Source organism: Notolepis coatsorum, assembly GCF_963971535.1.
Source record: "Notolepis coatsorum genome assembly, chromosome: 17".
NCBI classification, from domain to species: domain Eukaryota; kingdom Metazoa; phylum Chordata; class Actinopteri; order Aulopiformes; family Paralepididae; genus Notolepis; species Notolepis coatsorum.
Window position 1 is genome coordinate 84,599,618 of NC_140181.1, and position 25,628 is coordinate 84,625,245.

General features: G+C 42.1%; 2 protein-coding genes across 2 annotated transcripts in view; both read left to right on the plus strand.

Annotated features, from left to right (window-relative positions):
• Positions 1–623: 623 nt before the first annotated feature.
• On the plus strand, positions 624–9,018 carry LOC311244425 (sodium- and chloride-dependent taurine transporter-like; the record flags this gene model as incomplete). The annotated part of the gene is given in 4 exon segments (XM_084333923.1): positions 624–710; positions 712–853; positions 954–1,088; positions 8,780–9,018. Coding segments are annotated over 4 exon segments (603 nt in total).
• Positions 9,019–10,647: 1,629 nt separating this feature from the next.
• LOC311244119 (sodium- and chloride-dependent taurine transporter-like) overlaps positions 10,648–25,628 on the plus strand; it is a gene marked incomplete at its 5' end in the record, with an annotated part of 32,592 nt that continues 17,611 nt past the window's right edge. Inside the window, 6 exons of the mRNA XM_084333530.1 lie at positions 10,648–10,652; positions 11,960–12,092; positions 15,407–15,541; positions 18,198–18,301; positions 18,429–18,553; positions 20,361–20,473. Coding sequence (XP_084189656.1) covers positions 10,648–10,652; positions 11,960–12,092; positions 15,407–15,541; positions 18,198–18,301; positions 18,429–18,553; positions 20,361–20,473 — 615 coding nt within the window. The remainder of the gene's footprint in view (positions 10,653–11,959; positions 12,093–15,406; positions 15,542–18,197; positions 18,302–18,428; positions 18,554–20,360; positions 20,474–25,628) is intronic.

Below are 25,628 nucleotides of genomic sequence, written 5' to 3' on the forward strand. Positions count from 1 at the left end.
GGATTGTACAGTAATCAGTATTGTACAGTAGAGGTTTGTTATGAGTTAGTTGAGTTAGTTGTGCTTAACCCTTTCACTATCACACTACCAAAGGGTTAACCCTTTCACTGCGACAATACAGACGGTTAACCTTTCACTACCACACCATAGAAGGTTAACCCTTTCACTACCACACTACAGACGGTTAACAGTCTGTAGTGTGGTAGTGAAAGGTTAACCTTCTGTAGTGTGGTAGTGAAAGGGTTAATGCTCTGCTTCTGCAATGTAATCCAGTCATCCTGTAAGAATGTTTGTATTGAGCCGTACCGTATTGTACCCATTCTGCAATCTGTTAATAAAGGTACATCATGGTTTGTGACTCAACCTCACCTCAACCTCACCTCCTCAATGCTCCCTCCTCCTATCCGGCTCAAGGAACGCTCTGTTTCTCTCTCTCTCTCTCTCTCTCTCTCTCTCTCTCTCTCTCTCTCTCTCTCTCTCTCTCTCTCTCTCTCTCTCTCTCCTCTCTCTCTCTCTCTCTCTCTCTCTCTCTCTCTCTCTCTCTCTCTCTCTCTCTCTCTCTCTCTCTCTCCCTCTCCCTCACCTTATATTTACACCCCCCCCTCCTCTTCTCCCGGCACAGCATGGCACAAAAAGAAAAGCTCCAGTGTCTGAAGGATTTCCACAAGGACACCCTGAAACCCTCGCCGGGGAAGAGCCCAGGCACGCGGCCCCGAGGACGAGGCGGAGGGCAAGCCTATGCAGAGAGAGAAGTGGTCCAGCAAGCTGGACTTTGTGCTGTCTGTGGCCGGCGGCTTCGTGGGTTTAGGGAACGTCTGGCGCTTCCCATACCTCTGCTATAAGAACGGTGGAGGTAGGCGACATGGACGACACCACTGATACTGTATGGGAACTGTATGGGAAAGAAAACATTGCATTCAATCGATGGATATCTCCCTTTCTCTGTCTCCTAGGTGCGTTTCTCATCCCTTACACCATCTTCCTGTTTGGGGGCGGCCTGCCTGTGTTCTTCCTGGAGGTGGCATTGGGCCAGTACACCTCTGAGGGAGGGATTACCTGCTGGGGGAAGCTCTGCCCCATCTTCACCGGTCAGTACACATCCACGCGCTGACCTTTACAGAAAACCCTGTGGCAATGACAGACAGTGGGCTGTCCTGGTTTTCTGCCTGCTCCAGCTCTACCCTCCCAGACAGTCCGGTATCTGTTGTGCCGTCTGTTGCTAGGCTCTGTGCCGCAGACATTATGTTCTGCTGAGGTGCTCCTGCTTGCTCTGCTGGCTAATTGGGCCATACTTAATTCATTAGGCTGCTCTCTGATGTGTACAAGCCATTACTCAGCAATGCAGAGCAAGACCATTGGAACCTGGAAATTACCCCACAGACAATAAGTGCTGTTTGTATATTTAGATTTGATAGCCTGTCGATTGCCAGTGGCTAGACTCAGACGACACACACACACACACACACACACACACACACACACACACACACACACACACACACACACACACGCGCGCACACACACGCACACACACACACACACACACACACACACAAATTCATATAAAGTACATGCACACAGCAACACACATGCTTGAATGTGCCCATAAAAAACATTAGGGGTGTAATGATACATTCAGTTTGTTATTCGGTTCAATGGTGTTACTGGGCTCACGATTCGGTTTGAATTGCAATATAATTATTTTAATTATTATTTATTTATTTTTAAGTCAGAAACCAGGGAAAAGGTTGGATACCTACTCTGTGTAAACAAAACACACCAACACCTAATGTTAGCTACCCACACACACCTACTACCACAATGTTACCACACCTACTACCACAACGTTACTACACCTACTACCACAACATTACTAACCTACTACCACAACATTACTAACCTACTACCACAACATTACTACACCTACTACCACAATGTTACTACACCTACTACCACAACATTACTAACCTACTACCACAACATTACTACACCTACTACCACAATGTTACTACACCTACTACCACAACGTTACTACACCTACTACCACAACGTTACTACACCTAATACCACAACATTACTAACCTACTACCACAACGTTACTACACCTACTACCACAATGTTACTACACCTACTACTGCAATGTTACTACACCTACTACCACAACGTTACTACACCTACAGTACTACCACAACGTTACTACACCTACTACCACAACGTTACTACACCTACTACCACAACATTACTAACCTACTACCACAACATTACTAACCTACTACCACAACATTACTACACCTACTACCACAATGTTACTACACCTACTACTGCAATGTTACTACACCTACTACTGCAATGTTACTACACCTAATACCACAACATTACTAACCTACTACCACAACGTTACTACACCTACTACCACAACGTTACTACACCTACTACCACAACGTTACTACACCTACTACCACAATGTTACTACACCTACTACCACAACGTTACTACACCTACTACCACAACATTACTACACCTACTACCACAATGTTACTACACCTACTACCACAATGTTACTACACCTACAGTACTACCACAATGTTACTACACCTACTACCACAACGTTACTACACCTACTACCACAACATTACTACACCTACTACCACAATGTTACTAACCTACTACCACAATGTTACTAACCTACTACCACAATGTTACTACACCTACTACCACAACATTACTACACCTACAGTACTACCACAACGTTACCCAAAGCTGTAAAGGAATGTGAATCCCTGCCCACATTCAAAACCGCTCTTAAAGAGCACCTACGGGAGGCTGCAATTCGAAACTGGCCACCGTAAATGCCCAAAACCCCCACCACCTCCTAATACAGTGGTTCCCAAACCTCTCCTCGAGGCACCCCAGCCGTTCCATGTATTTGTTAAATTCCACCACCAGCACACCTGATTCAACTAATAAAGGGCTTGTTAAGTTGAATCAGGTGTGCTGGTGGTGGAATTTAACAAATACATGGAACGGCTGGGGTGCTTCGAGGAGAGGATTGGGAAGCACTGTCCTAATAGACAGTCTCCTCCCCACCGCATGTATATATTCCCTCCCCGCCGTATGTATATTTCCCTCCCACCCGCCCACCCCCTCCTAATGTACAGTCCCCTCCCCATCATATGTATATACTCTGTCAGGATCTAACAGTACTGTATATTTGAATACCGTTTATGTCACAAATGTATCAGTACTAAATACCTATATGTCCCTATGCCATAAATGTCATGTATGTTGTGTATGTCATAAATGTCTATATGAAATGAAAATGGGGGACCCTGATGTAAACAAGACGAAAGACTTTCTCTGGTCTGCATCCCCTTAACAATTGTATGTATTGAGCCGTACTGTATTGTACCCATTCTGCAATCTGTTAAATAAAGTTTTCATTCATTCATTCATACTACACCTACTACCACAACGTTACTACACCTACTACCACAACATTACTACACCTACTACCACAACATTACTACACCTAATACCACAACATTACTAACCTAATACCACAATGTTACTACACCTACTACCACAACATTACTACACCTACTACCACAACGTTACTAAACCTACTACCACAACGTTACTACACCTAATACCACAATGTTACTACACCTAATACCACAATGTCACTACACCTACTACCACAATGTTACTACACCTACTACCACAATGTTACTACACCTAATACCACAGTGTTACTAACCTACTACCACAATGTTACTACACCTAATACCACAATGTTACTAACCTAATACCACAACGTTACTACACCTAATACCACAACATTACTAACCTAATACCACAATGTTACTACACCTAATACCACAACATTACTAACCTAATACCACAATGTTACTACACCTAATACCACAATGTTACTACACCTAATACCACAACATTACTAACCTAATACCACAATGTTACTACACCTAATACCACAACATTACTAACCTAATACCACAATGTTACTACACCTAATACCACAACATTACTAACCTAATACCACAATGTTACTACACCTACTACCACAACATTACTAACCTACTACCACAATGTTACTACACCTACTACCACAATGTTACTACACCTACTACCACAATGTTACTACACCTACTACCACAACGTTACTACACCTACTACCACAACGTTACTACACCTACTACCACAATGTTACTACACCTACTACCACAATGTTACTACACCTACTACCACAATGTTACTACACCTACTACCACAACATTACTACACCTAATACCACAACATTACTACACCTACTACCACAATGTTACTACACCTACTACCACAACATTACTACACCTACTACCACAACATTACTAACCTACTACCACAATGTTACTACACCTACTACCACAACATTACTACACCTACTACCACAACATTACTAACCTACTACCACAATGTTACTACACCTACTACCACAATGTTACTACACCTAATACCACAACATTACTACACCTACTACCACAATGTTACTACACCTACTACCACAACGTTACTACACCTACTACCACAACATTACTACACCTACTACCACAATGTTACTAAACCTACTACCACAATGTTACTACACCTAATACCACAACATTACTACACCTACTACCACAATGTTACTACACCTACTACCACAACGTTACTACACCTACTACCACAACATTACTACACCTACTACCACAATGTTACTACACCTAATACCACAACGTTACTACACCTACTACCACAATGTTACTACACCTACTACCACAACATTACTACACCTACTACCACAATGTTACTACACCTACTACCACAATGTTACTACACCTAATACCACAACATTACTAACCTAATACCACAATGTTACTACACCTACTACCACAATGTTACTACACCTAATACCACAACATTACTAACCTACTACCACAATGTTACTACACCTACTACCACAATGTTACTACACCTAATACCACAACATTACTACACCTACTACCACAATGTTACTACACCTACTACCACAACATTACTACACCTACTACCACAATGTTACTACACCTACTACCACAACATTACTAACCTACTACCACAATGTTACTACACCTACTACCACAATGTTACTACACCTACTACCACAACGTTACTACACCTACTACCACAATGTTACTACACCTAATACCACAATATTACTAACCTACTACCACAATGTTACTACACCTACTACCACAATGTCACTACACCTAATACCACAACATTACTACACCTACTACCACAATGTTACTACACCTACTACCACAATGTTACTACACCTAATACCACAACATTACTACACCTACTACCACAATGTTACTACACCTACTACCACAATGTTACTACACCTACTACCACAATGTTACTACACCTAATACCACAATGTTACTACACCTACTACCACAACATTACTAACCTACTACCACAACGTTACTACACCTACTACCACAACATTACTACACCTACTACCACAACATTACTAACCTACTACCACAACATTACTACACCTACTACCACAACATTACTAACCTACTACCACAATGTTACTAACCTACTACCACAATGTTACTACACCTAATACCACAATGTTACTACACCTACTACCACAACATTACTAACCTACTACCACAACGTTACTACACCTACTACCACAACATTACTAACCTACTACCACAATGTTATCCTCCTCTTCTGCTAACCGGCCACCGGGTTGGTTGATGTTACCATTGTAGTAAAGCCAGCAGAAGCGCAGTCGCTTCCTTGGTTTCCACAGAAGCACTTGCCAAATAAAAATCGGCAGCGCAATTCCAAAACCTTACAATTCCAAAACCTTACATATGACATTGGATATCGGAAAGATGTTATTTTCAGTCAATGTGGCGTCAGGGTTGAGTTCTGTGACACTCTCTTAATCTGAGACCACAAGTGGATATTGATACCTTCGGACACCCTGGTACTCAGCCAATTTGTAGGCACCCACTTCTACTAGGTACCACATTCCAGGTGAGATGGACAGCTGATGACAAGCAGGAGGCAGTGTGTCCTCCTTCCTGTTTGCACAGTGTGTCACGTGAAGGGAGGGGGGGACACAGGAACAGCTGAAAACAAGGAGTGGTGGCACCAGATCTCCAACAGCTGTTGATAGTCTGGCATTCAAGGAGTGCTGAGGCTGCTATCTATCTATCTATCTATCTATCTATCTATCTATCTATCTATCTATCTATCTATCTATCTATCTATCTATCTATCTATCTATCTATCTATCTATCTATCTATCTATCTATCTATCTATCTATCTATCTATCTATCTATCTATCTATCTATCTATCTATCTATCTATCTATCTATCTATCTATCTATCTATCTATCTATCTATCTATCTATCTATCTATCTATCTATCTATCTATCTATCTATCTATCTATCTATCTATCTATCTATCTATCTATCTATCTATCTATCTATCTATCTATCTATCTATCTATCTATCTATCTATCTATCTATCTATCTATCTATCTATCTATCTATCTATCTATCTATCTATCTATCTATCTATCTATCTATCTATCTATCTATCTATCTATCTATCTATCTATCTATCTATCTATCTATCTATCTATCTATCTATCTATCTATCTATCTATCTATCTATCTATCTATCTATCTATCTATCTATCTATCTATCTATCTATCTATCTATCTATCTATCTATCTATCTATCTATCTATCTATCTATCTATCTATCTATCTATCTATCTATCTATCTATCTATCTATCTATCTATCTATCTATCTATCTATCTATCTATCTATCTATCTATCTATCTATCTATCTATCTATCTATCTATCTATCTATCTATCTATCTATCTATCTATCTATCTATCTATCTATCTATCTATCTATCTATCTATCTATCTATCTATCTATCTATCTATCTATCTATCTATCTATCTATCTATCTATCTATCTATCTATCTATCTATCTATCTATCTATCTATCTATCTATCTATCTATCTATCTATCTATCTATCTATCTATCTATCTATCTATCTATCTATCTATCTATCTATCTATCTATCTATCTATCTATCTATCTATCTATCTATCTATCTATCTATCTATCTATCTATCTATCTATCTATCTATCTATCTATCTATCTATCTATCTATCTATCTATCTATCTATCTATCTATCTATCTATCTATCTATCTATCTATCTATCTATCTATCTATCTATCTATCTATCTATCTATCTATCTATCTATCTATCTATCTATCTATCTATCTATCTATCTATCTATCTATCTATCTATCTATCTATCTATCTATCTATCTATCTATCTATCTATCTATCTATCTATCTATCTATCTATCTATCTATCTATCTATCTATCTATCTATCTATCTATCTATCTATCTATCTATCTATCTATCTATCTATCTATCTATCTATCTATCTATCTGGCATAGTGTATGTGGTGGTGGGATAGAACCCCACAGGTGGGCCATAGACTCACTAGTTGCCATTGTCCTCCTACCCTCCAAATGCTGTTATCAGACTCTGAAACAACCTGGCTTTCTTCACCAACGGCCACTTACTCACACACACACATGCATGCACACACACACACACACACACACACACACACACACACACACACACACACACACACACACACACACACACACACACACACATAAACATACACACATACCTCCCCCACACACATACAGTACATACACTCACTGACTCATACCCGCCCCGGTCACTGGATTAATTTGTCTAACAGTTTGCCTTTGGAATGTCGAGGTGGGGGGGTTGTCGGAGGTGACGCCTGTTTAAAAATAGATAGGAATGGCAGAGTATACAGGGGATTTCTGTATCCAGGTTCTGACCAAAGTCAGGTCTAAAAATAGTATACAAACACTAAGGTCATTAAAACAGACATTAACAGGCTCCAGCCAGGGAAGCCTCCCCTCTTTGAAAGGAGAGCTGACAGGGTACGGTATCATCCGTGTCAGGAGATGTGTATCACTTTCCATTCTTATGACTCTAAATCAGTGCAGAAGTCAGTGGGTCAGTGTCTCATTGTGTTTCTGCTCACGCTGATGGCTCTAATATCGGTCCAGCAACAGTGTTCATTTCACATGGTCATTAGTATGCTTACTGTACTTGATTTACTGTAGTCAGGAGGATACAGTAAGCGAGGCATAGCACAGAGATCATCATAAGGATGTGAAACCAATCAGGTTCTTATGCCCCAATCAGATTTATTTATGAGTATCAACTTCACCTCGCCTGTGACGGAGTTCTGGGAGTGAGTTTCCGCCAACAGCTGGCCTGACTCTGTCAACGTACAACATACAACATGCACTCACACAAATACACACGAACGCACAAACACACACGCAAAGACATACAGCACATGCACACACTGACGCAAACATACACACATGTACACAATGCAGCAAAGTACACACTTGAGTATAAAAACCAATCCAAGATGTGCTTGGTAATTGAATAGCTTTGCTAATGGATACTAATGATAATCCCACCGAGCACTAGCCCCTGGACAGGGACGCCAGGGTCAACACAACACCTCCTCATCCTGAGATATAATCCTTTTATATGTTTTTTTTTAAGTAATTTATATTTGTGCTTTGTTTTAATTCCACACTCAAACCATTCCTTTGTGTCCAGGTATCGGCTACGCCTCCATCGTGATCGTGTCTCTCCTCAACGTCTACTACATTGTGATCTTGGCCTGGGGACTCTACTACCTGATCCAGTGCTTTCAGCCAGAGCTCCCGTGGGCCAAATGCAATCAGCCCTGGAACACGGAGAACTGCGTGGAGGACACGGTCCGCAAGAACAAGACCTTCTGGCTGGCGGCCAACATCACCAACTTCACCTCGCCTGTGACGGAGTTCTGGGAGTGAGTTTCCGCCAACAGCTGGCCTGACTCTGTCAACGTACAACATACAACATGCACTCACACAAATACACACAAATGCACAAACACACACGCAAAGACATACAGCACATGCACACATATACGCAAACATACATACACAAACACGCTCATGCAAAAACACGCACACACACACAACATTAACATACATTACAAACCTCTTAACACTTTGAATGCCCATAACGAATATTCTCGGGTTTACCCCCCGCGGGTTGAATGCCCATAACGAGAATATTCGTTTTTTCTTGTTTTTTTTTATTTTATTAGCGATCTGAATTCATATTTCATCAACCGAGTCTACCGTTGGTAAATCAGCCACCCCAGGCGCTCAGATATGAAAAAAAGCGCCCCCTATCGTCTCCCAGATGGTAATTCACCCTTTTGGATTGGACTCAATGAAAATGCATGGGGAAAAAAACCCGGACTCCACATTTTACTTCTCACGCATGTAACCGGGGCCGATCAGCTTCATGCTGGACCCTCAGCACAGCGTGTATACGCTGTTTTACAGTATATGCGTGAGATCAATAAAAGGATCGATTTTTGGAATGGTCGATCAGGAATTGGAATAATCCATTTGGATACCATCTGATCTCGGGTAAGGAATCTATTTTATCAGTCTTAGGATAATCAGACCTTTTTTCACAGAGATATAAGCTTTCCCCCTATATGTGATATGGCTGTTTTGACTGTGCGAGTGATCAGGAAATAAGAGAATCGATTTACAGCTTGCGGCACCAGCGTGCATACGTACACATATACTATCAATAATCTAGCGTTTATTTGAAAACGATTCATAAATAGGCCGAACAATGACAACGTTCTAGAATATTACAGTAGGCCTACATCAGCGTTTATCAGGGATTCTTTTTTTTCTTCTTGAAAACGAGGGCTTTTCAAAATGCTATCAAACGGAAATGAACCGATAAAAAAACAATCCGCTTCGACAATGTTGACTGGAAATGGGTCATTGATAATGCGACGGGCAGATTAGACACAGAGCCATAATTTAAAACATAGATTAGGCGATATTAACGTTAACATTGAAGTGGTTGCTGGGCATTTAAGGGGGTAAAAAGGAAAACACGGCCGGCTCTGAAAGTGTTAACAGGCGCCCCCAAAAGTGGCAATTTCTTTACTTGAACTTGAGGACTGCATACCTTCTTTGCAAACCAAAATACTATACTTTATACTTATAGCACATGCATGAGCCTGGTCTCTTTTGAAAGATAACATTTTGAAGTTTCTGATACAATACATTTTTTTTTACTTTTAGTGCTAATGAAATAGAGTAACATAGGTCTGAACTTGAGTTGTAGAAAAACTTGTTACTCACTTATTTCTGTAGTAGTTGCAATATCCAGAAGTAGTATATCCAAAGAAGCTACTGAAGCCTGAAGTCTTGTATAGTACATGTCCAAATTTCATAAAAATCCGTAAAGAAATGTGTGATTATGAGCGATTTTGGTAAAATATGAGAAAAAAAAAGGTCTGCAGGTTTCCCTTTTCTCATAGACTCCAATGCATTCGGCAAATTTTTTACTTCCTGTTTTCGCTCATGACTTTTCACCTAGATCCCTGATTCTCTCATCCACACATGGGGTATCATTGGAAGGCCACACTCATTGGTTACAAGCCTGTCCAATAATTTTCGAGATCGCCAAATGATTGAGGGAGTTAGAGCGTCGGGAGTCAGGAGTGGTAGTCGAAAGAATTTCAAGTCTGCTAAAGACTTTGGCACACATAATTGGCATGTAACTCGAGAACCGCTGAATGGATTTTGTCGCCTGAAACGATCGACAGGCAACAAATAGGGCTTTAATTCGTTCTATATATTGTATTCTATGTATAAAAAAATATGCACACCCGAGCCGCTAGAGGTCGCCAAAGTGGCGTCGGGCGCCGGTGGGCAAATCGTCCTCAAGAGGGCCCGGGGCCGGGCCGTTGCACGTTAAGAGGTCAAATCCATTCACCAGCACACCCACATCGTCTCTGCTGCAGACACACAATGGCAGAAGCACACACATCAATCACACACATAAACACATTTACAGTACTGTACAGTACTTGCTCTTCATCCGTTTGCCTCACCCAGTTTGAACAGGTGATTTCCTGCTAAATAAAACAGTCAGACAGTGACCTTTTAGAAGCATATTTCTCTGCCACTGTGTTCATTCCAGTCCCTCGTGCATATCCGTCTTCAGACCACAGGATATTTTTATATTTTCTTTCCTTTGAGGAATCCAAACAGTTGTCTACCAAAAATACCAAATGGAAATCCAGATAGCTTTTGTTTTCATCATCTGTATATACACATTAGCATTTAATGAGGACAACTGTTAGCTACGGTATGTGTACTCTGTGATACATATACTGTATGTAGAACAACCAGCTTCAAAGACCTAAGAAGAAAGTCTCTCACACACACACACACACACACACACACACACACACACACACACACACACACACACACACACACACACACACACACACACACACACACACACACACACACACACACACACACACACACACACACACACACACACACACACACACACACACACACACACACACACACACACACACACACACACACACACACACACACTCTCTATATATATATTTGGCCTGGGGGGGAAATCAGAGCAGTGGAGGTTCTCTGTCATGTGTCTTTTTATTCTTCACTGCTTTTTAATTTGCCTCTCTGAGCGTGACCTCTTTGATCCCGACTCTGGGACTTCAAAATGCCACATGGGCTTGTTTCCGAGGATCCTTTTGAAAAACTGTGGAACACAGCTTATCGTATCAAAGCCAGTGATCCATGTTTATCTGCACCTTTGTCCCATCCCGGCCGCCACGGAGCGCCACTAACCTGCCGCGTCGGTCTCTTGTCTTGTCCGCAGACGCAACGTCCTCAGCATCTCCTCTGGGATCGAGGACGTTGGAACCTTGAAGTGGGACCTGGCGCTGTGTCTACTGGCCGTGTGGGTCATCTGCTTCTTCTGCATCTGGAAGGGAGTGAAGTCCACTGGGAAAGTAAGTGTTGCAACAGAACCGTAGCAACATCCTGTTCTGTTGCCTGGGTGCCGGTTGGCCTTTCACATGGCGCTGATAAGTCTGTGATGGAACACTGATGAAAAACCTAAATGTCTGGAAGCCCAGTTAATTTGTTTGATTTAGAGCCATGAGCTGCCTGTGCTGTGCTGGATGTTGCATTCTGGCCAGACTCACTGTGGACTGTATACAGCTGAGTGCAGCCTCTCCCCCATGTCTGTGTTCGAAGCTGAGTGCAGCCTCTCTCCACCATGTCTGTGTTAGAAGGATAGTGTCTGGGCTGTATACCCTGCACACAACCGCTGGAGAGAGAATGTGTGGCTTGAAATTAAATCGATCCACTGTGTCCTTGGTAAACCGTTTTGGAAATTCCTATTTGTCGTTGATTTGCCTCACACAACCACATTCTTTGTTAAGAGTCTATTGATTACTAAGTAAGACATTATCCTAATCATAAACTGAACATCTTATAAACACAGGAAGTGCACAAACCCTTGAAGAGACTGTACAGTGTTTATGTTCTTATGAAGTGCATTCGATATCAAATACGTTTGTACTTTGAATGGACAACTGTTATATATCATTGGCAGTTCACTTCACTATGGCGAGCACTATGGGTAATCCCCGAACAGTCATTGGCTCCTGGACACCAGCCTACCTACCAGCCAGCCAGTCCTATACAATGAGTGGCTCAGAAATGTTTCCATAATTATATGCCTTAATGGTTAAATAATTCCACATAATACCCACCTTTTCTAGTTAATTTGTCCTTTGTTCAAATGTATGGATCCGGCGACAAGCGTTCGTCATCCTCTGACAGTGACACCCAGCCAGATGAGCAGCGGGGCCGTGGCTCCCCCAGTGCTGAGTGGGGGGAGTGTAACCAGGCTAAGCTCAGTGAACCTCTTGAGCTCATGCGGCCATTACAGTAGACAGTTTCCGATCTGGATGGCCAACTAGCCTCCAGTATTCCATGCTTGTTCATTGTTGGCATTCAACTTTGATGCCATCATGTGGCAGTGTTCAGTGTCCCAATTTCTCACCCCCCGCCAACTGTGAAGGTCAACCAACTAGAACACAAACAAGTGGCCGCCCCTCCAGAAGCCTTCATCACTCCAGCATTCCCAAAAGTTGTAGAATTCAAAATGAGGAAAGGATGCTGTATCAACCCAGATCCAGAGCTTAAACTCAAGTCCTCTCTGGCATTTCCCTGGTGGAAAGCTTCATGGACTATGTACACCAAGGTTCTCCTCACCTAGAAGAGGAGTTGGTTCCGGTGTTCAGAGCTCTAGGCACTGCCCCCTGACCCCACGCTTGGACAATACATCAGCTCTCAGAAGCTATGCTCATAGCGACGGTGAGAGCCAGGAAGACGCTAATCCCAGGAATGAGTCAGTGTTTCCCCTGATTTTTTTTTTTTACATTTTAAAGTTAAATGCATCAATCTGGTGCACTTTGAGAGCAAAATAAAGAGGCTAGATCTGTGATGAACTTTGTGCTCAAAATACAAAATCTACTAGACTGCAGTGCGTTCTCCCTGCAGCCTTTTCCTCAGGTCAGTCTTTTACATTAAGCACCCCCCACAGCCCAAATGAAATGATAAAAAAAAAATAAAAAAATTATACTTTTTTTTCTTCTTTTTTTTTTATAGTTTTTTTTAAAATAGTCTAGTTCATAGCAGAGGCGGTCCTAATTCAGCAGCGGCGCAGTGCCTTTTTTTCTTCTTTTTTTTATAATTTCTTTTTAATAGTCTAGTTCATAGCAGAGGCGGTCCTAATTCAGCAGCAGCGCAGCGCCTTTTTTTCTTCTTTTTTTATAATTTCTTTTTAATAGTCTAGTTCATAGCAGAGGCGGTCCTAATTCGCATATAGGGGAAACACTGAAAGTATTTCGAGAAATGGGAACGAGAATGCAATCTTCCCATTAAGCCCCCCAAACCCACCTATCTGTGTTTGCTGAATGAAGTGAACCGGAGAAGGTGGGTAATATATGGCATGATGTACACTTGGGGTTGTGGAATGTGTGCCAGCGCTCTGTTCAATGTAAACCTATATTAAATATTATAGCTATGGATCTAATAACCACGCATGTCAGTGAGTTTCTTCCGGTCAACATGCAAAAAACAGATAATTTTTTCATCCATACATTTCCGTTTTATACCATGGTGAATATGAGTATAGTTTTAGAGTGATCCTGTGTAATCCCAGAAAACTCCAGCAAACAGCGCTTCAATGCATTTAATTAGAAATCGTGCCATTTCTCGCTTGATTATTGAATCAATCTGAAATCAATGCTAGATTATCGGTATTATGTTTCATCATGTATGCATGACGGGGGGGGGGGGGGGGGAAGCCGCCCCTCCCTGCTTTGATCGCAGCCAACCGGACACGGCACACACACACAGACACACGCTGCGATCGCGGCGAAATAATCATCGGATCAACGCAAGATTGATAACATATAGTCCTTACCTCGTCTATGATCGAAAAAGAATAATCCAATTATCTGATCGCCATTCCAAATATTGATCGCGGTCGTGTGTCCAACGTTATCCACCAAAACACATGAATCCATGGTGCTCGAATCTCCCCAATCCATGTGTCCCAAGCCAGAGGGATTCCAATGATGTGCAATACTGGCCGCAAGGCGTTAGGTGGCGGTATTGGCCGTTTGTGATCTCAGAGCCATTCCCAATGATAACATCAGGCTGGATGGATGAATTATGAATGGATATAGCGAATAAAAGAAATAACGATTAAAACCCGACTTTTCTCGGGTTTGGCGCTCAAGCGATGGCGAGTTAACCCGACTTATCTCGGGTCTGGCGTCCAATGTGTTAAGTAAAGCAATTGTTTTTATTGTTTTAAAGCAATTGAACATTGTTTCTACCATTGGGATATTTGAACACAGTATTGCTTCTACAGTGACATAACTGTTATACAGAAAAGGATGTTTTTTCAAATCTGCAGCAACTCTAAAATGGGAAAATGGTGCATTTATATAGTGCATTTATCCAAATCGCTTTACAATTTGCTCCTCACATTTTACCGATTCACACGCACACCGATGCCGGAGGCGACCACTGCAAGGTGCCAACCTGCTCATTGGGAGCAATTAGGGTTAAGTGTCTTGCTCAAGGACACTTCGACACGCTGCCCAGGAGGAGCAGGAATTGAACCGGGAACCTCCAGATTGCCAGACGACTGTTCTACCTCCTCCTGAGCCACTGTCGCCCCCCAACTCTGTGCCTGTCCTGAGACCTTGGTTGTAGCTGACGGTGGCTCTGTCCCATCTAGGTGGTGTACATAACAGCAACGTTCCCCTTCATCATGCTGATAGTGCTGTTGGTGCGTGGAGTGACCCTGCCTGGGGCGTCTGAAGGGATCAAATTCTACCTCTACCCCAACCTGACCCGCCTACAAGATCCAGAGGTACAGTACAGTAGGAATTAAAACCAAAACACTCCCTCAAGCCTCTCCCTCTTCCTTTCCCCTGCCCCCGCTCTTACATTGTATCAGTCCTATGCTGCATATTTACATTACATTTTAATTTAGTCATTTAGCTGAACACTTTTATCCAAAGCGACTTACAAGTTCTGTATGACAAGTCTTTGTGATTTCTTTTTATAGCAGTTCAACTCTATTCGATTGGTGGTACTGTTAGTGGTACTGATGTGTTAGTGGTATTGATATGTTACTGGTACTGATATGTTAGTGGTACTGATATGTTAGTGGTAATGATGTGTTAGTGGTGTTGATATGTTAGTGGTACTGATATGTTAGTGGTACTGATATGTTAGTGGTACTGATATGTTAGTTGTGTTGATATGTTAGTGGTGTTGATATGTTAGTGGTACTGATGTGTTAGTGGTACTGATGTGTTAGTGGTACTGATGTGTTAGTGGTACTGATATGTTAGTGGTACTGATATGTTAGTGGTGTTGATGTGTTAGTGGTGTTGATATGTTAGTGGTGTTGATGTGTTAGTGGTACTGATATGTTAGTGGTACTGATGTGTTAGTGGTACTGATGTGTTAGTGGTGTTGATGTGTTAGTGGTACTGATATGTTAGTGGTACTGATGTGTTAGTGGTACTGATATGTTAGTGGTGTTGATATGTTAGTGGTACTGATATGTTAGTGGTACTGATATGTTAGTGGTACTGATATGTTAGTGGTGTTGATATGTTAGTGGTACTGATATGTTAGTGGTACTGATATGTTAGTGGTGTTGATATGTTAGTGGTACTGATATGTTAGTGGTGTTGATATGTTAGTGGTACTGATATGTTAGTGGTGTTGATATGTTAGTGGTGTTGATATGTTAGTGGTACTGATATGTTAGTGGTGTTGATATGTTAGTGGTACTGATATGTTAGTGGTACTGATATGTTAGTGGTACTGATATGTTAGTGGTGTTGATATGTTAGTGGTACTGATATGTTAGTGGTACTGATATGTTAGTGGTACTGATATGTTAGTGGTACTGATATGTTAGTGGTGTTGATATGTTAGTGGTGTTGATATGTTAGTGGTGTTGATATGTTAGTGGTACTGATATGTTAGTGGTGTTGATATGTTAGTGGTGTTGATATGTTAGTGGTACTGATATGTTAGTGGTGTTGATATGTTAGTGGTACTGATGTGTTAGTGGTACTGATATGTTAGTGGTACTGATGTGTTAGTGGTGTTGATATGTTAGTGGTACTGATATGTTAGTGGTGTTGATGTGTTAGTGGTGTTGATATGTTAGTGGTACTGATATGTTAGTGGTACTGATGTGTTAGTGGTACTGATGTGTTAGTGGTACTGATGTGTTAGTGGTACTGATGTGTTAGTGGTACTGATATGTTAGTGGTACTGATATGTTAGTGGTGTTGATATGTTAGTGGTGTTGATGTGTTAGTGGTACTGATATGTTAGTGGTGTTGATATGTTAGTGGTACTGATATGTTAGTGGTGTTGATATGTTAGTGGTACTGATGTGTTAGTAGTTCTGATATGTTACTCAAATATGTTTATTATTAACCTGTGATTTTTTAAAGGAACACGCCGACATTATGGGAAATGTGCTTACCGTCTTCTCCAGAGTCAGACAAGAAGATAGATACCAATTCCCTCTCTGTGAAAACACCTCTCCTGGAGCTTTAAGCTAGGCTAGCTGGTCCGTAACTGCTTCCATTAATTTAATTAATTTGTACCTAGCTAGACTAGCTTGCAGCCGGCTAGCTCTCTACTGAATGCACAGAGAGGAAATTGGTATCTATCATCTTGTCTGACTCTGGAGAAGATGGTAAAGCCCATTTCCCATAATCATTCCGTAAAAAAAAATCAAGGGTTAATAATAAACATATTTGAGATTGAACTGTTTGTCCTAAAGACGCTGAAGGCTGACACCTGGAATAATGCCTGTATTGTTGTTACTGCAGGTATGAATCATGCCTGTATTGCTGTTACTGCAGGTATGAATCATGCCTGTATTGTTGTTACTGCAGGTATGAATCATGCCTGTATTGCTGTTACTGCAGGTATGAATCATGCCTGTATTGTTGTTACTGCAGGTATGAATCATGCCTGTATTGTTGTTACTGCAGGTATGAATCATGCCTGTATTGGTGTTACTGCAGGTATGAATCATGCCTGTATTGTTGTTACTGCAGGTATGAATCATGACTGTATTGCTGTTACTGCAGGTATGAATCATGCCTGTATTGCTGTTACTGCAGGTATGAATAATGCCTGTATTGCTGTTACTGCAGGTATGAATCATGCCTGTATTGTTGTTACTGCAGGTATGAATCATGCCTGTATTGCTGTTACTGCAGCTATGAATCATGCCTGTATTGTTGTTACTGCAGGTATGAATCATGCCTGTATTGCTGTTACTGCAGGTATGAATCATGCCTGTATTGCTGTTACTGCAGGTATGAATAATGCCTGTATTGCTGTTACTGCAGGTATGAATCATGCCTGTATTGCTGTTACTGCAGGTATGAATCATGCCTTTATTGCTGTTACTGCAGGTATGAATCATGCCTTTATTGCTGTTACTGCAGGTATGAATCATGCCTTTATTGCTGTTACTGCAGGTATGGATTGACGCAGGAACACAGATTTTCTTTTCCTACGCCATTTGCCTGGGAGCTATGACATCACTGGGGAGTTACAACAAATACAAATACAACTGCTACAGGTGAGTTGTGTTGTTACAGGAGCGGGGAGGGGGGTGGTGTAGTAGTGTCAGCAACACGTGTCAGACGCGGCACTTTGGTGTCCGTCTTGTGTCAATTAACAAACTCCATGACGTATGTGTGACATAGGGACTGTTTGCTGCTGGGAGGCCTGAACAGCGGTACCAGCTTTGTGTCTGGCTTCGCAATATTTTCCGTCCTGGGCTTCATGGCACAAGAGCAAGGGGTGGACATTGCCGATGTGGCAGAGTCAGGTACGAGGGTCAAAGGTGACGGTAGCAGTGATGGTGGGCACTGCTACTAAACAAAAACAAGATGATTGGAGACTTAAAATCAGTCAACTGGTTGATTATTAGTCAAACAACAGCTAAATATAAAAGGGGGGGGCACGATAGTTTCGGAAACGATGATGCTGAAATGGACAATTGCAGACTCCTTGAGTAGAAGCCTCAAAGAAACATAATTGCTTCGGTGTGATAATGTGATAGTGGTTCCACCTCCGCTGTGGGCAGAGTTGATTGCATTGGACCATAATGGCTGTGTGCTCGAGCTCCTGCTGCACAGCGAGTTGCCGGGTGAAAGAGCTCCTCTATTGGGTCATCATTATCGCTACCACAGCTTCACCTCCACAGCCACCTCTGCTTAATGGCACCAGGTGCGCCAGTGTTCCGCATTCAGGCGCGGCCACGTCATCCCAGGACCACTGGATCTTACAGTTGATATTGGCACCGTGTGGACTTGACAGTATCTGGCTAAGAATAATAACAGCTGTCTCTGTGGTCTGTTGTAAAACGATAAAAAAGATAAGACAACAAGGCAATGTTTGTAGAGTCAAAATGGTCAGGAATAGCCATTGCCATTATGATTGTGTTGGGATATACAGTAAGATACTTCAGAATAACAGCATTGTAAGCTGTGGATCTCCTGAGGTGGACTCCATCGGTTCTGTTTCTGTCTTCCTTGATATTCTATGTGGACTTTGAAAGAGATGCATCTTATTTCAGCATTGCTCGCTCTGTTCTGATTAAATCGGTTTTCTTTTTTGCCGTCCCAATAGGCCGGAACCTATGATGTAATGTGGTGACGCTGCAATGCAGTGAAGCTAAAATGCACAAATGTTAATGAGTACAGATTCTGTATTCAGCTGCCATGATAGTTTTATTATGTAAATACAGGAAAGATAATTCATACGTAAAAGCTAATTTGTGCAACGAGTAACTGCTATGTGTATTTTGCTCAGCTGTTTCTGATTCTGTCAATAGCTGATGTGATTGCTGACTTTGTGTTTGTCTAATGCACTTTTCACATCCTATTCAGATAGCCTGTGGCCTGTGGAGTAAAAAAAAATCCCCACCTGCTTTGTCAATATTTGTCCAGCAAGTAAATATAGACAAGATACTGGACCTACTAAGAGTCCCTTATATTGTCCCCATAGCTACTTAATACACAGAGCCAACAGCACGCAATAAACACAAATCTACTTAATACACAGAGCCAACAACACGCAATAAACACAAACCTACTTAATACACAGAGCCAACAACACGTAATAAACACAAACCTACTTAATACACAGAGCCAACAACACGCAATAAACACAAACCTACTTAATACACAGAGCCAACAACACGCAATAAACACAAACACAAACCTACTTAATACACAGAGCCAACAACACGCAATAAACACAAATCTACTTCATACACAGAGCCAACAACACGCAATAAACACAAACACAAACCTACTTAATACACAGAGCCAACAACACGCAATAAACACAAACCTACTTCATACACAGAGCCAACAACACACAATAAACACAAACCTACTTAATACACTTAATAAACCTGGTAGTCAACATGTCTGAATGGTGGAATCCTGGTCATGATGTAGAGCATTTACTATACAACATGGTCAGATCCTGCTGGGCTTCTCTATAGAACAGTACTTACCCTATTTTCCCCCTCTATCCCCTTCTGTCGGCAAGCTAAAATCAGACCAGTCAATTAATTCTGTCCCCGCCCTTTTCCCCCCCACCTCCCCTCCTTTCCTCTCGTCCAGGTCCAGGCTTGGCCTTCATCGCCTACCCTAAGGCTGTATCCATGATGCCCATGCCGACCTTCTGGGCTATTCTCTTCTTCATCATGCTTCTGCTTCTGGGCCTGGACAGTCAGGTCAGTATATGTTGTGCTTCATAGACCATGTGGTTCTCCTGTGGGTTCCGGGGGGAAAAGGTTGACAATAGGGATGGGCATCGATTTCAGAATATTCAAATAGTCGTTGGATAATTTTTTTTAAATCGAAGTTTATGCGAATATCGTTTTGTCTCAGAAAATATATTATCCCTTGTTTTTATCGGCAACTACACTGTGTAGTGTATTGAGTGGGGACTGGGGACCCTATTAACTGTTACACCACTGAACGGCATGCTGGGTCCAGCTCGCTAGCTAGCCAGGTAGCATAACAGTCTGTTAACATCTGAGCCTGGGAGAACAGAAAAGAAAGAGAGACTGGAGATGTTGCAATGTACACACATTTCAAGCGTCAGTGATGTAATGTTCAGAATTTATCCTTTTGTTCCTGGAAATACACTAGCCTGGTCCCCTAGCATTAGCTGTTGGAAATGACAACAGCCAGCTGGCTCGCTTGATTATTATCTCACATTCACTATTAAGTGAAAACAAAATCATATGTTACACTTTGGCTGCCGGAAAACGCCTAAACACGTCATTCCCGGCCATGCTCAAGTTGCCGAAGACGCCTTACAGCGTCTTTAATATCAATATTTCAAAAATCTGGGATCGGATTCATATTTCCCCTCCGCTGGCCTGAGATCCACCAGGAGGACCCACTGAGCTCTCTGGCGGTTCAGGAGCGCCATCTGGTGGCCGATCGGCGCAATCGCTTAACAGGAAGTGCTACGGAGATTGTGCTGGTCGGCCGTATTACTTCCGGGCACTAGCTATAGGTTCCGGGACTCGATCTCGACACACTACATAGCGATCGATTGCCAATAACTCGATAAACAACATGATTTGGACGTATATACCATTATACAAGCTGGAGATGGACCGGGTAAATCGACATCCCATAATGGTAAAATTTCTACTCTACAATGATCGCCCAACGGCGCGCGGAGACTGGGGTGAGTTTTAGCGTGTAAAGTTACCGTCTTCGATACTAACTGCTATTATCAACATTTGACCCACATTAGATGATTGGTATAACGCTGCCCACGGAATTATAAACGCCCCCTAGCCCATCCGGTCAACATCAGATGACGTGTAGTAACTTCTAGAAGTACGTCTAGTTGGAATTTTTTATATCGCGCTGATTGCCATAAAACTGTATTGCATCATCAATATAATGTATTTGGGGCTATAGATCACGTTCTGGAGAAATCTGCAGAAAGAGATGAAAACATACTTATACATTAGACCATACTTTACTATGAATATGTGAATGAAAAAGTTTAACGTTGCTACACAATGAACAATACATATAGGACTTTGAATGGGCCCTAATAATGGCAATGTAGCAATAGAATTTAAAAAGGTATAGCCCTGCAAAGAAGGGGACTTTCTCTATAGACAAATAGAGCCGGCAACCTACGGTTGATAATGAATTTAACCCATGGCAGCCAAAGTGTTAACGTTCTCACTGAATAGTCACTGGGAACTATTCAAATAGTTCCCAGTGACTATTGAATAGTAATTTAGTGAGTTTTGCTAGTTGAGAACCACCAGGACGAGAGCCGTGTTTCCATCCCAAGGAAGTATTTATTTAATTTTATTTTTATCCACTTTTTCTCCTCCTGTTTTTCTGTGTTTTTCTCCCATCCCAATTTAGTCGTCATGCCAATTCCCCCCTCCCCTTCCTGGTCGTTGCTCGCATGTGCCCCCCACTGGTCGGTCTAGGGAGGGTTGATAGATACTATCGCATGTCCCCTCCGATACATGCAGAGTCAGCAGGCCAATTCTTTTCACCTGCCAGCGCGGACTCTCATTGGTGAGGTGTAACGTGTGGGAGGCTCACACTACCCTCACCATCTCCCTTCCTCGCCCTGACCGACCTGTAGGAGTCGCTGTTTACAATGACCAGATTACCACCCACCGGCTTCCCTCCCGCTGACTCTGCCAATTGAGCCAGTATGACAGCCGGCCAAGCCGGAGGCAACGCTGACAGCCGGATTCGATACCAGTGTCTCTCGCGTTGGTGACGAGCGCTTAGTCCGCTGCGCCACCCAGCCGCCCTGGAAGTATTTATTTCTTGTATTTGTATTTTGAATTAGAAAAGCTGGACAGAAAAGGCAAGATTCAATAAAATGTCCTCAGTTTCGCAAAAAAATTGGAAATGTTGATAAAGTGTCTATCCGCTAAATAGGCGATGGAAGTGTATTTGTTGAATAAATAATGACGTAGTGCCATGGTTATCAACTGGTGGGTCAGGACCCATTTGAGATGGATATGTGGATGGTCACGGATGTATACAGTAGTGTTTGCTACAACACAGAGTACATTAAAGGGGAACTATTTTACTATTTCTTTCACTATTTGGGCACTTTTACACAATTCCTGTGAGTCTATGGAACACCTCTGTAATATATATTTTTTTTTTATTCATTGTTTTGTATTTCTAATCAAGTCCTCAAAAACAGCATTTTTCTACCTCAAGATCTCGAGCTGTTTTGCAGCCGCAGCTGCAGGTGCCACCTAAACCACTGTGCAGCGTCGGCCCCGCCTGAACATTAACATGCAGCAGTGACTATATGACATCACATATAGGGCACATTTTCAAATGACTCAGTTCAGTGAGGGTGAATATTGTGAGAGGAGAATTGGAAGAATGCGCCAATATGAGAATTTTGAGACATAGATCATATTAATATAAGTTCACATAGCTAGGAAACAATGCTAAACACTCAAAAAGGCCATTTATAAGATAGTTCCCCTTTAAATATGGGTTTCTTACATTGAGGACAAAACTGATGGACCAAAAATCAAGTAACGTTGCGTTATATTTTGTCACCTGTCGATGGCGTCATATCCTTTCTGTTCCTAACCCACCCCCTAGCCTGACAAACTGCTGTGCCTCTGATAACGTGGTATATGATTGGCTGATTGGTTCTTTAGGGGTGTGATCAAATCATGCTTGATTGACGGCTCCATTTTAGCTTAAGTAGCTACCATTTTAATTTCAATTACTAAAACGTTTTGTTATAAACTACCATATCTATCAAATGGACCCTATTGATTAGAAACATTGACTAAACTAGCATACTAGGTTAGTTACTACACAAATCTGTGTTTTTGTTTAACTAGACCTCCCGGAGTATGGCACTAATGGTTTTAGCATTTTCCATTCACTTACATGAAACAGTTATCATTAGCTGTGCTATACTTTTGAGCTACTTATCAACTCCGTGACTAATATAGACTTCAGTGATGTACCCTGATCTGCCAGTAGCTGTCAAACCACGTCAGGCTTGAATTTTCAATAGCTAAAAGCTAAGAAAAGTGCAGTACAATGAAGACAAAAACATTCATGATCCCGCGCTTCACAATGTCATCAGATTCCATCTTTTCTTATTGTTTTAATTGAGAGACGCCTAGCAGGGAGAAGTACATACTGTGTGTTTAACTGGGTTTAAACTTTCTGAAATGATGCAGCAAAAATGATCTCCAGCTATATTTAGTCTGTTGGGACTTGGGAGCAGCCATATTAGCCAGAGGGATGTAACATATCATGTATATCCCATAACTCATTGCATAATACCTTTAAGTAGCCTAGTAATATGACATCACCCCTGTTACAACTGCTCCCAGTCACCCCTATGAAACGCCCGATGGTTTGTGTATCAGAGTATTGTCCTTCTGTCTCCATCCAATAAATATGGTCTAATATGATGGTGTTCAGGTAGAACATTTATGAAAAAAAAAAAAATCTTTTTTTATTGATCTTTTTCCCCCTCCATTTTCCTCCGATTTTTCTCCCATCCCAATGTTAGTCGTATGCCAATTCCCAATCCCCTTCCTGGTCGCTGCGCACTTACCCCCCACAGTCAGATCATCTGGGAGAGTGGAGGCTATCACGTGCTTCCTCCGACACACGTCCAGCCAATCAACCGCTTCTTTTCACCTGGCAGCGCGGATCCTCCCTGAGAGGGCGTAGCGTGTGGAAGGATCACACTATCCCACTCAGGTCCTATCCGCGCTTAGCAGGCGCCCCGACCGAACTGTAGGAGTCGCTGTTTACAACGACCCGGACCCACCCCGCCAGCTTCTCCCACCCTCTAATACAGCCAATTGTATTAGTGTGAACGGCCAGCCAAGCTGGTGACAACCCCGGAGCTGTGAGCTGGATTCGAACAGGCGAATCCAGCTCACAGCTCCGGGGTTGGTGACGAACGCAATCTCCGCTACGCCACCTAACCGCCCTTCTATGAACATTTTATGATTTATGTACATCATTTGCATTCTATTTTTTATTTGTTTTTATTTGTGACATTTCAAAAGTGTGCTTCACACTTGGATGGAAACACGGCGATAGAATACACTTTGATATTTTTTACCGTGTGAGAAACCTTCCACATCCAAGAAACCTTCGGGCTATGGCGTAACATGTGGGTTCTGTCATCCGCAAGGTTTAAAACAGATTGACTCTGATCCACGTCAGGCCTCCAGGGTATCAAATAACTGCCAGACAAGAAAAGCATACCCAACACGCTTTACAAGAGGCGGTATTTTAAAACCAGTAGGCCAATATTCCCACAGCGATCTTTCACTACCACGCTCAGGCACGCTCTGGAGTGTCAGTCACACACACATAGAAGACGCAACAATGCCTTTTAATCTGTGGTTTGAGAAACAAAAACAGAAAAGAGGTGATGAACATGAAAACGGTTTCTGTAGGTTGAACCGTACGTCTGTAGCTCTGTGAGGTCCACTCACAGTGTCTACAGGGAGTCGCTTTAAGAACACAAGGAGACAAAACACCAGGCTACACCGGAGGGTGTGTTCTTTCCACTATCACATTTGCACTTCCATGTGTAATTCTACTCTCTGCTAACTCAGCCTTGCACATGGTCAATTACTCATCTCTCAGCCTAATGCGAGGACGATGCTCTAAATATGAGCACATGTTCTCATAATACTCAAATACTCACGCTGGCATGTACATGTACTCATAATACTCAAATACTCACGCTGGCATGTACATGTACTCATAATACTCAAATACTCACGCTGGCGCTGCTCTTTTCTGTGGGCGGGCGAAGCCGCTGTGTGGGAATTTCATGCAGATTAGCGGCGGTGAAAGCGGTATTGTTGT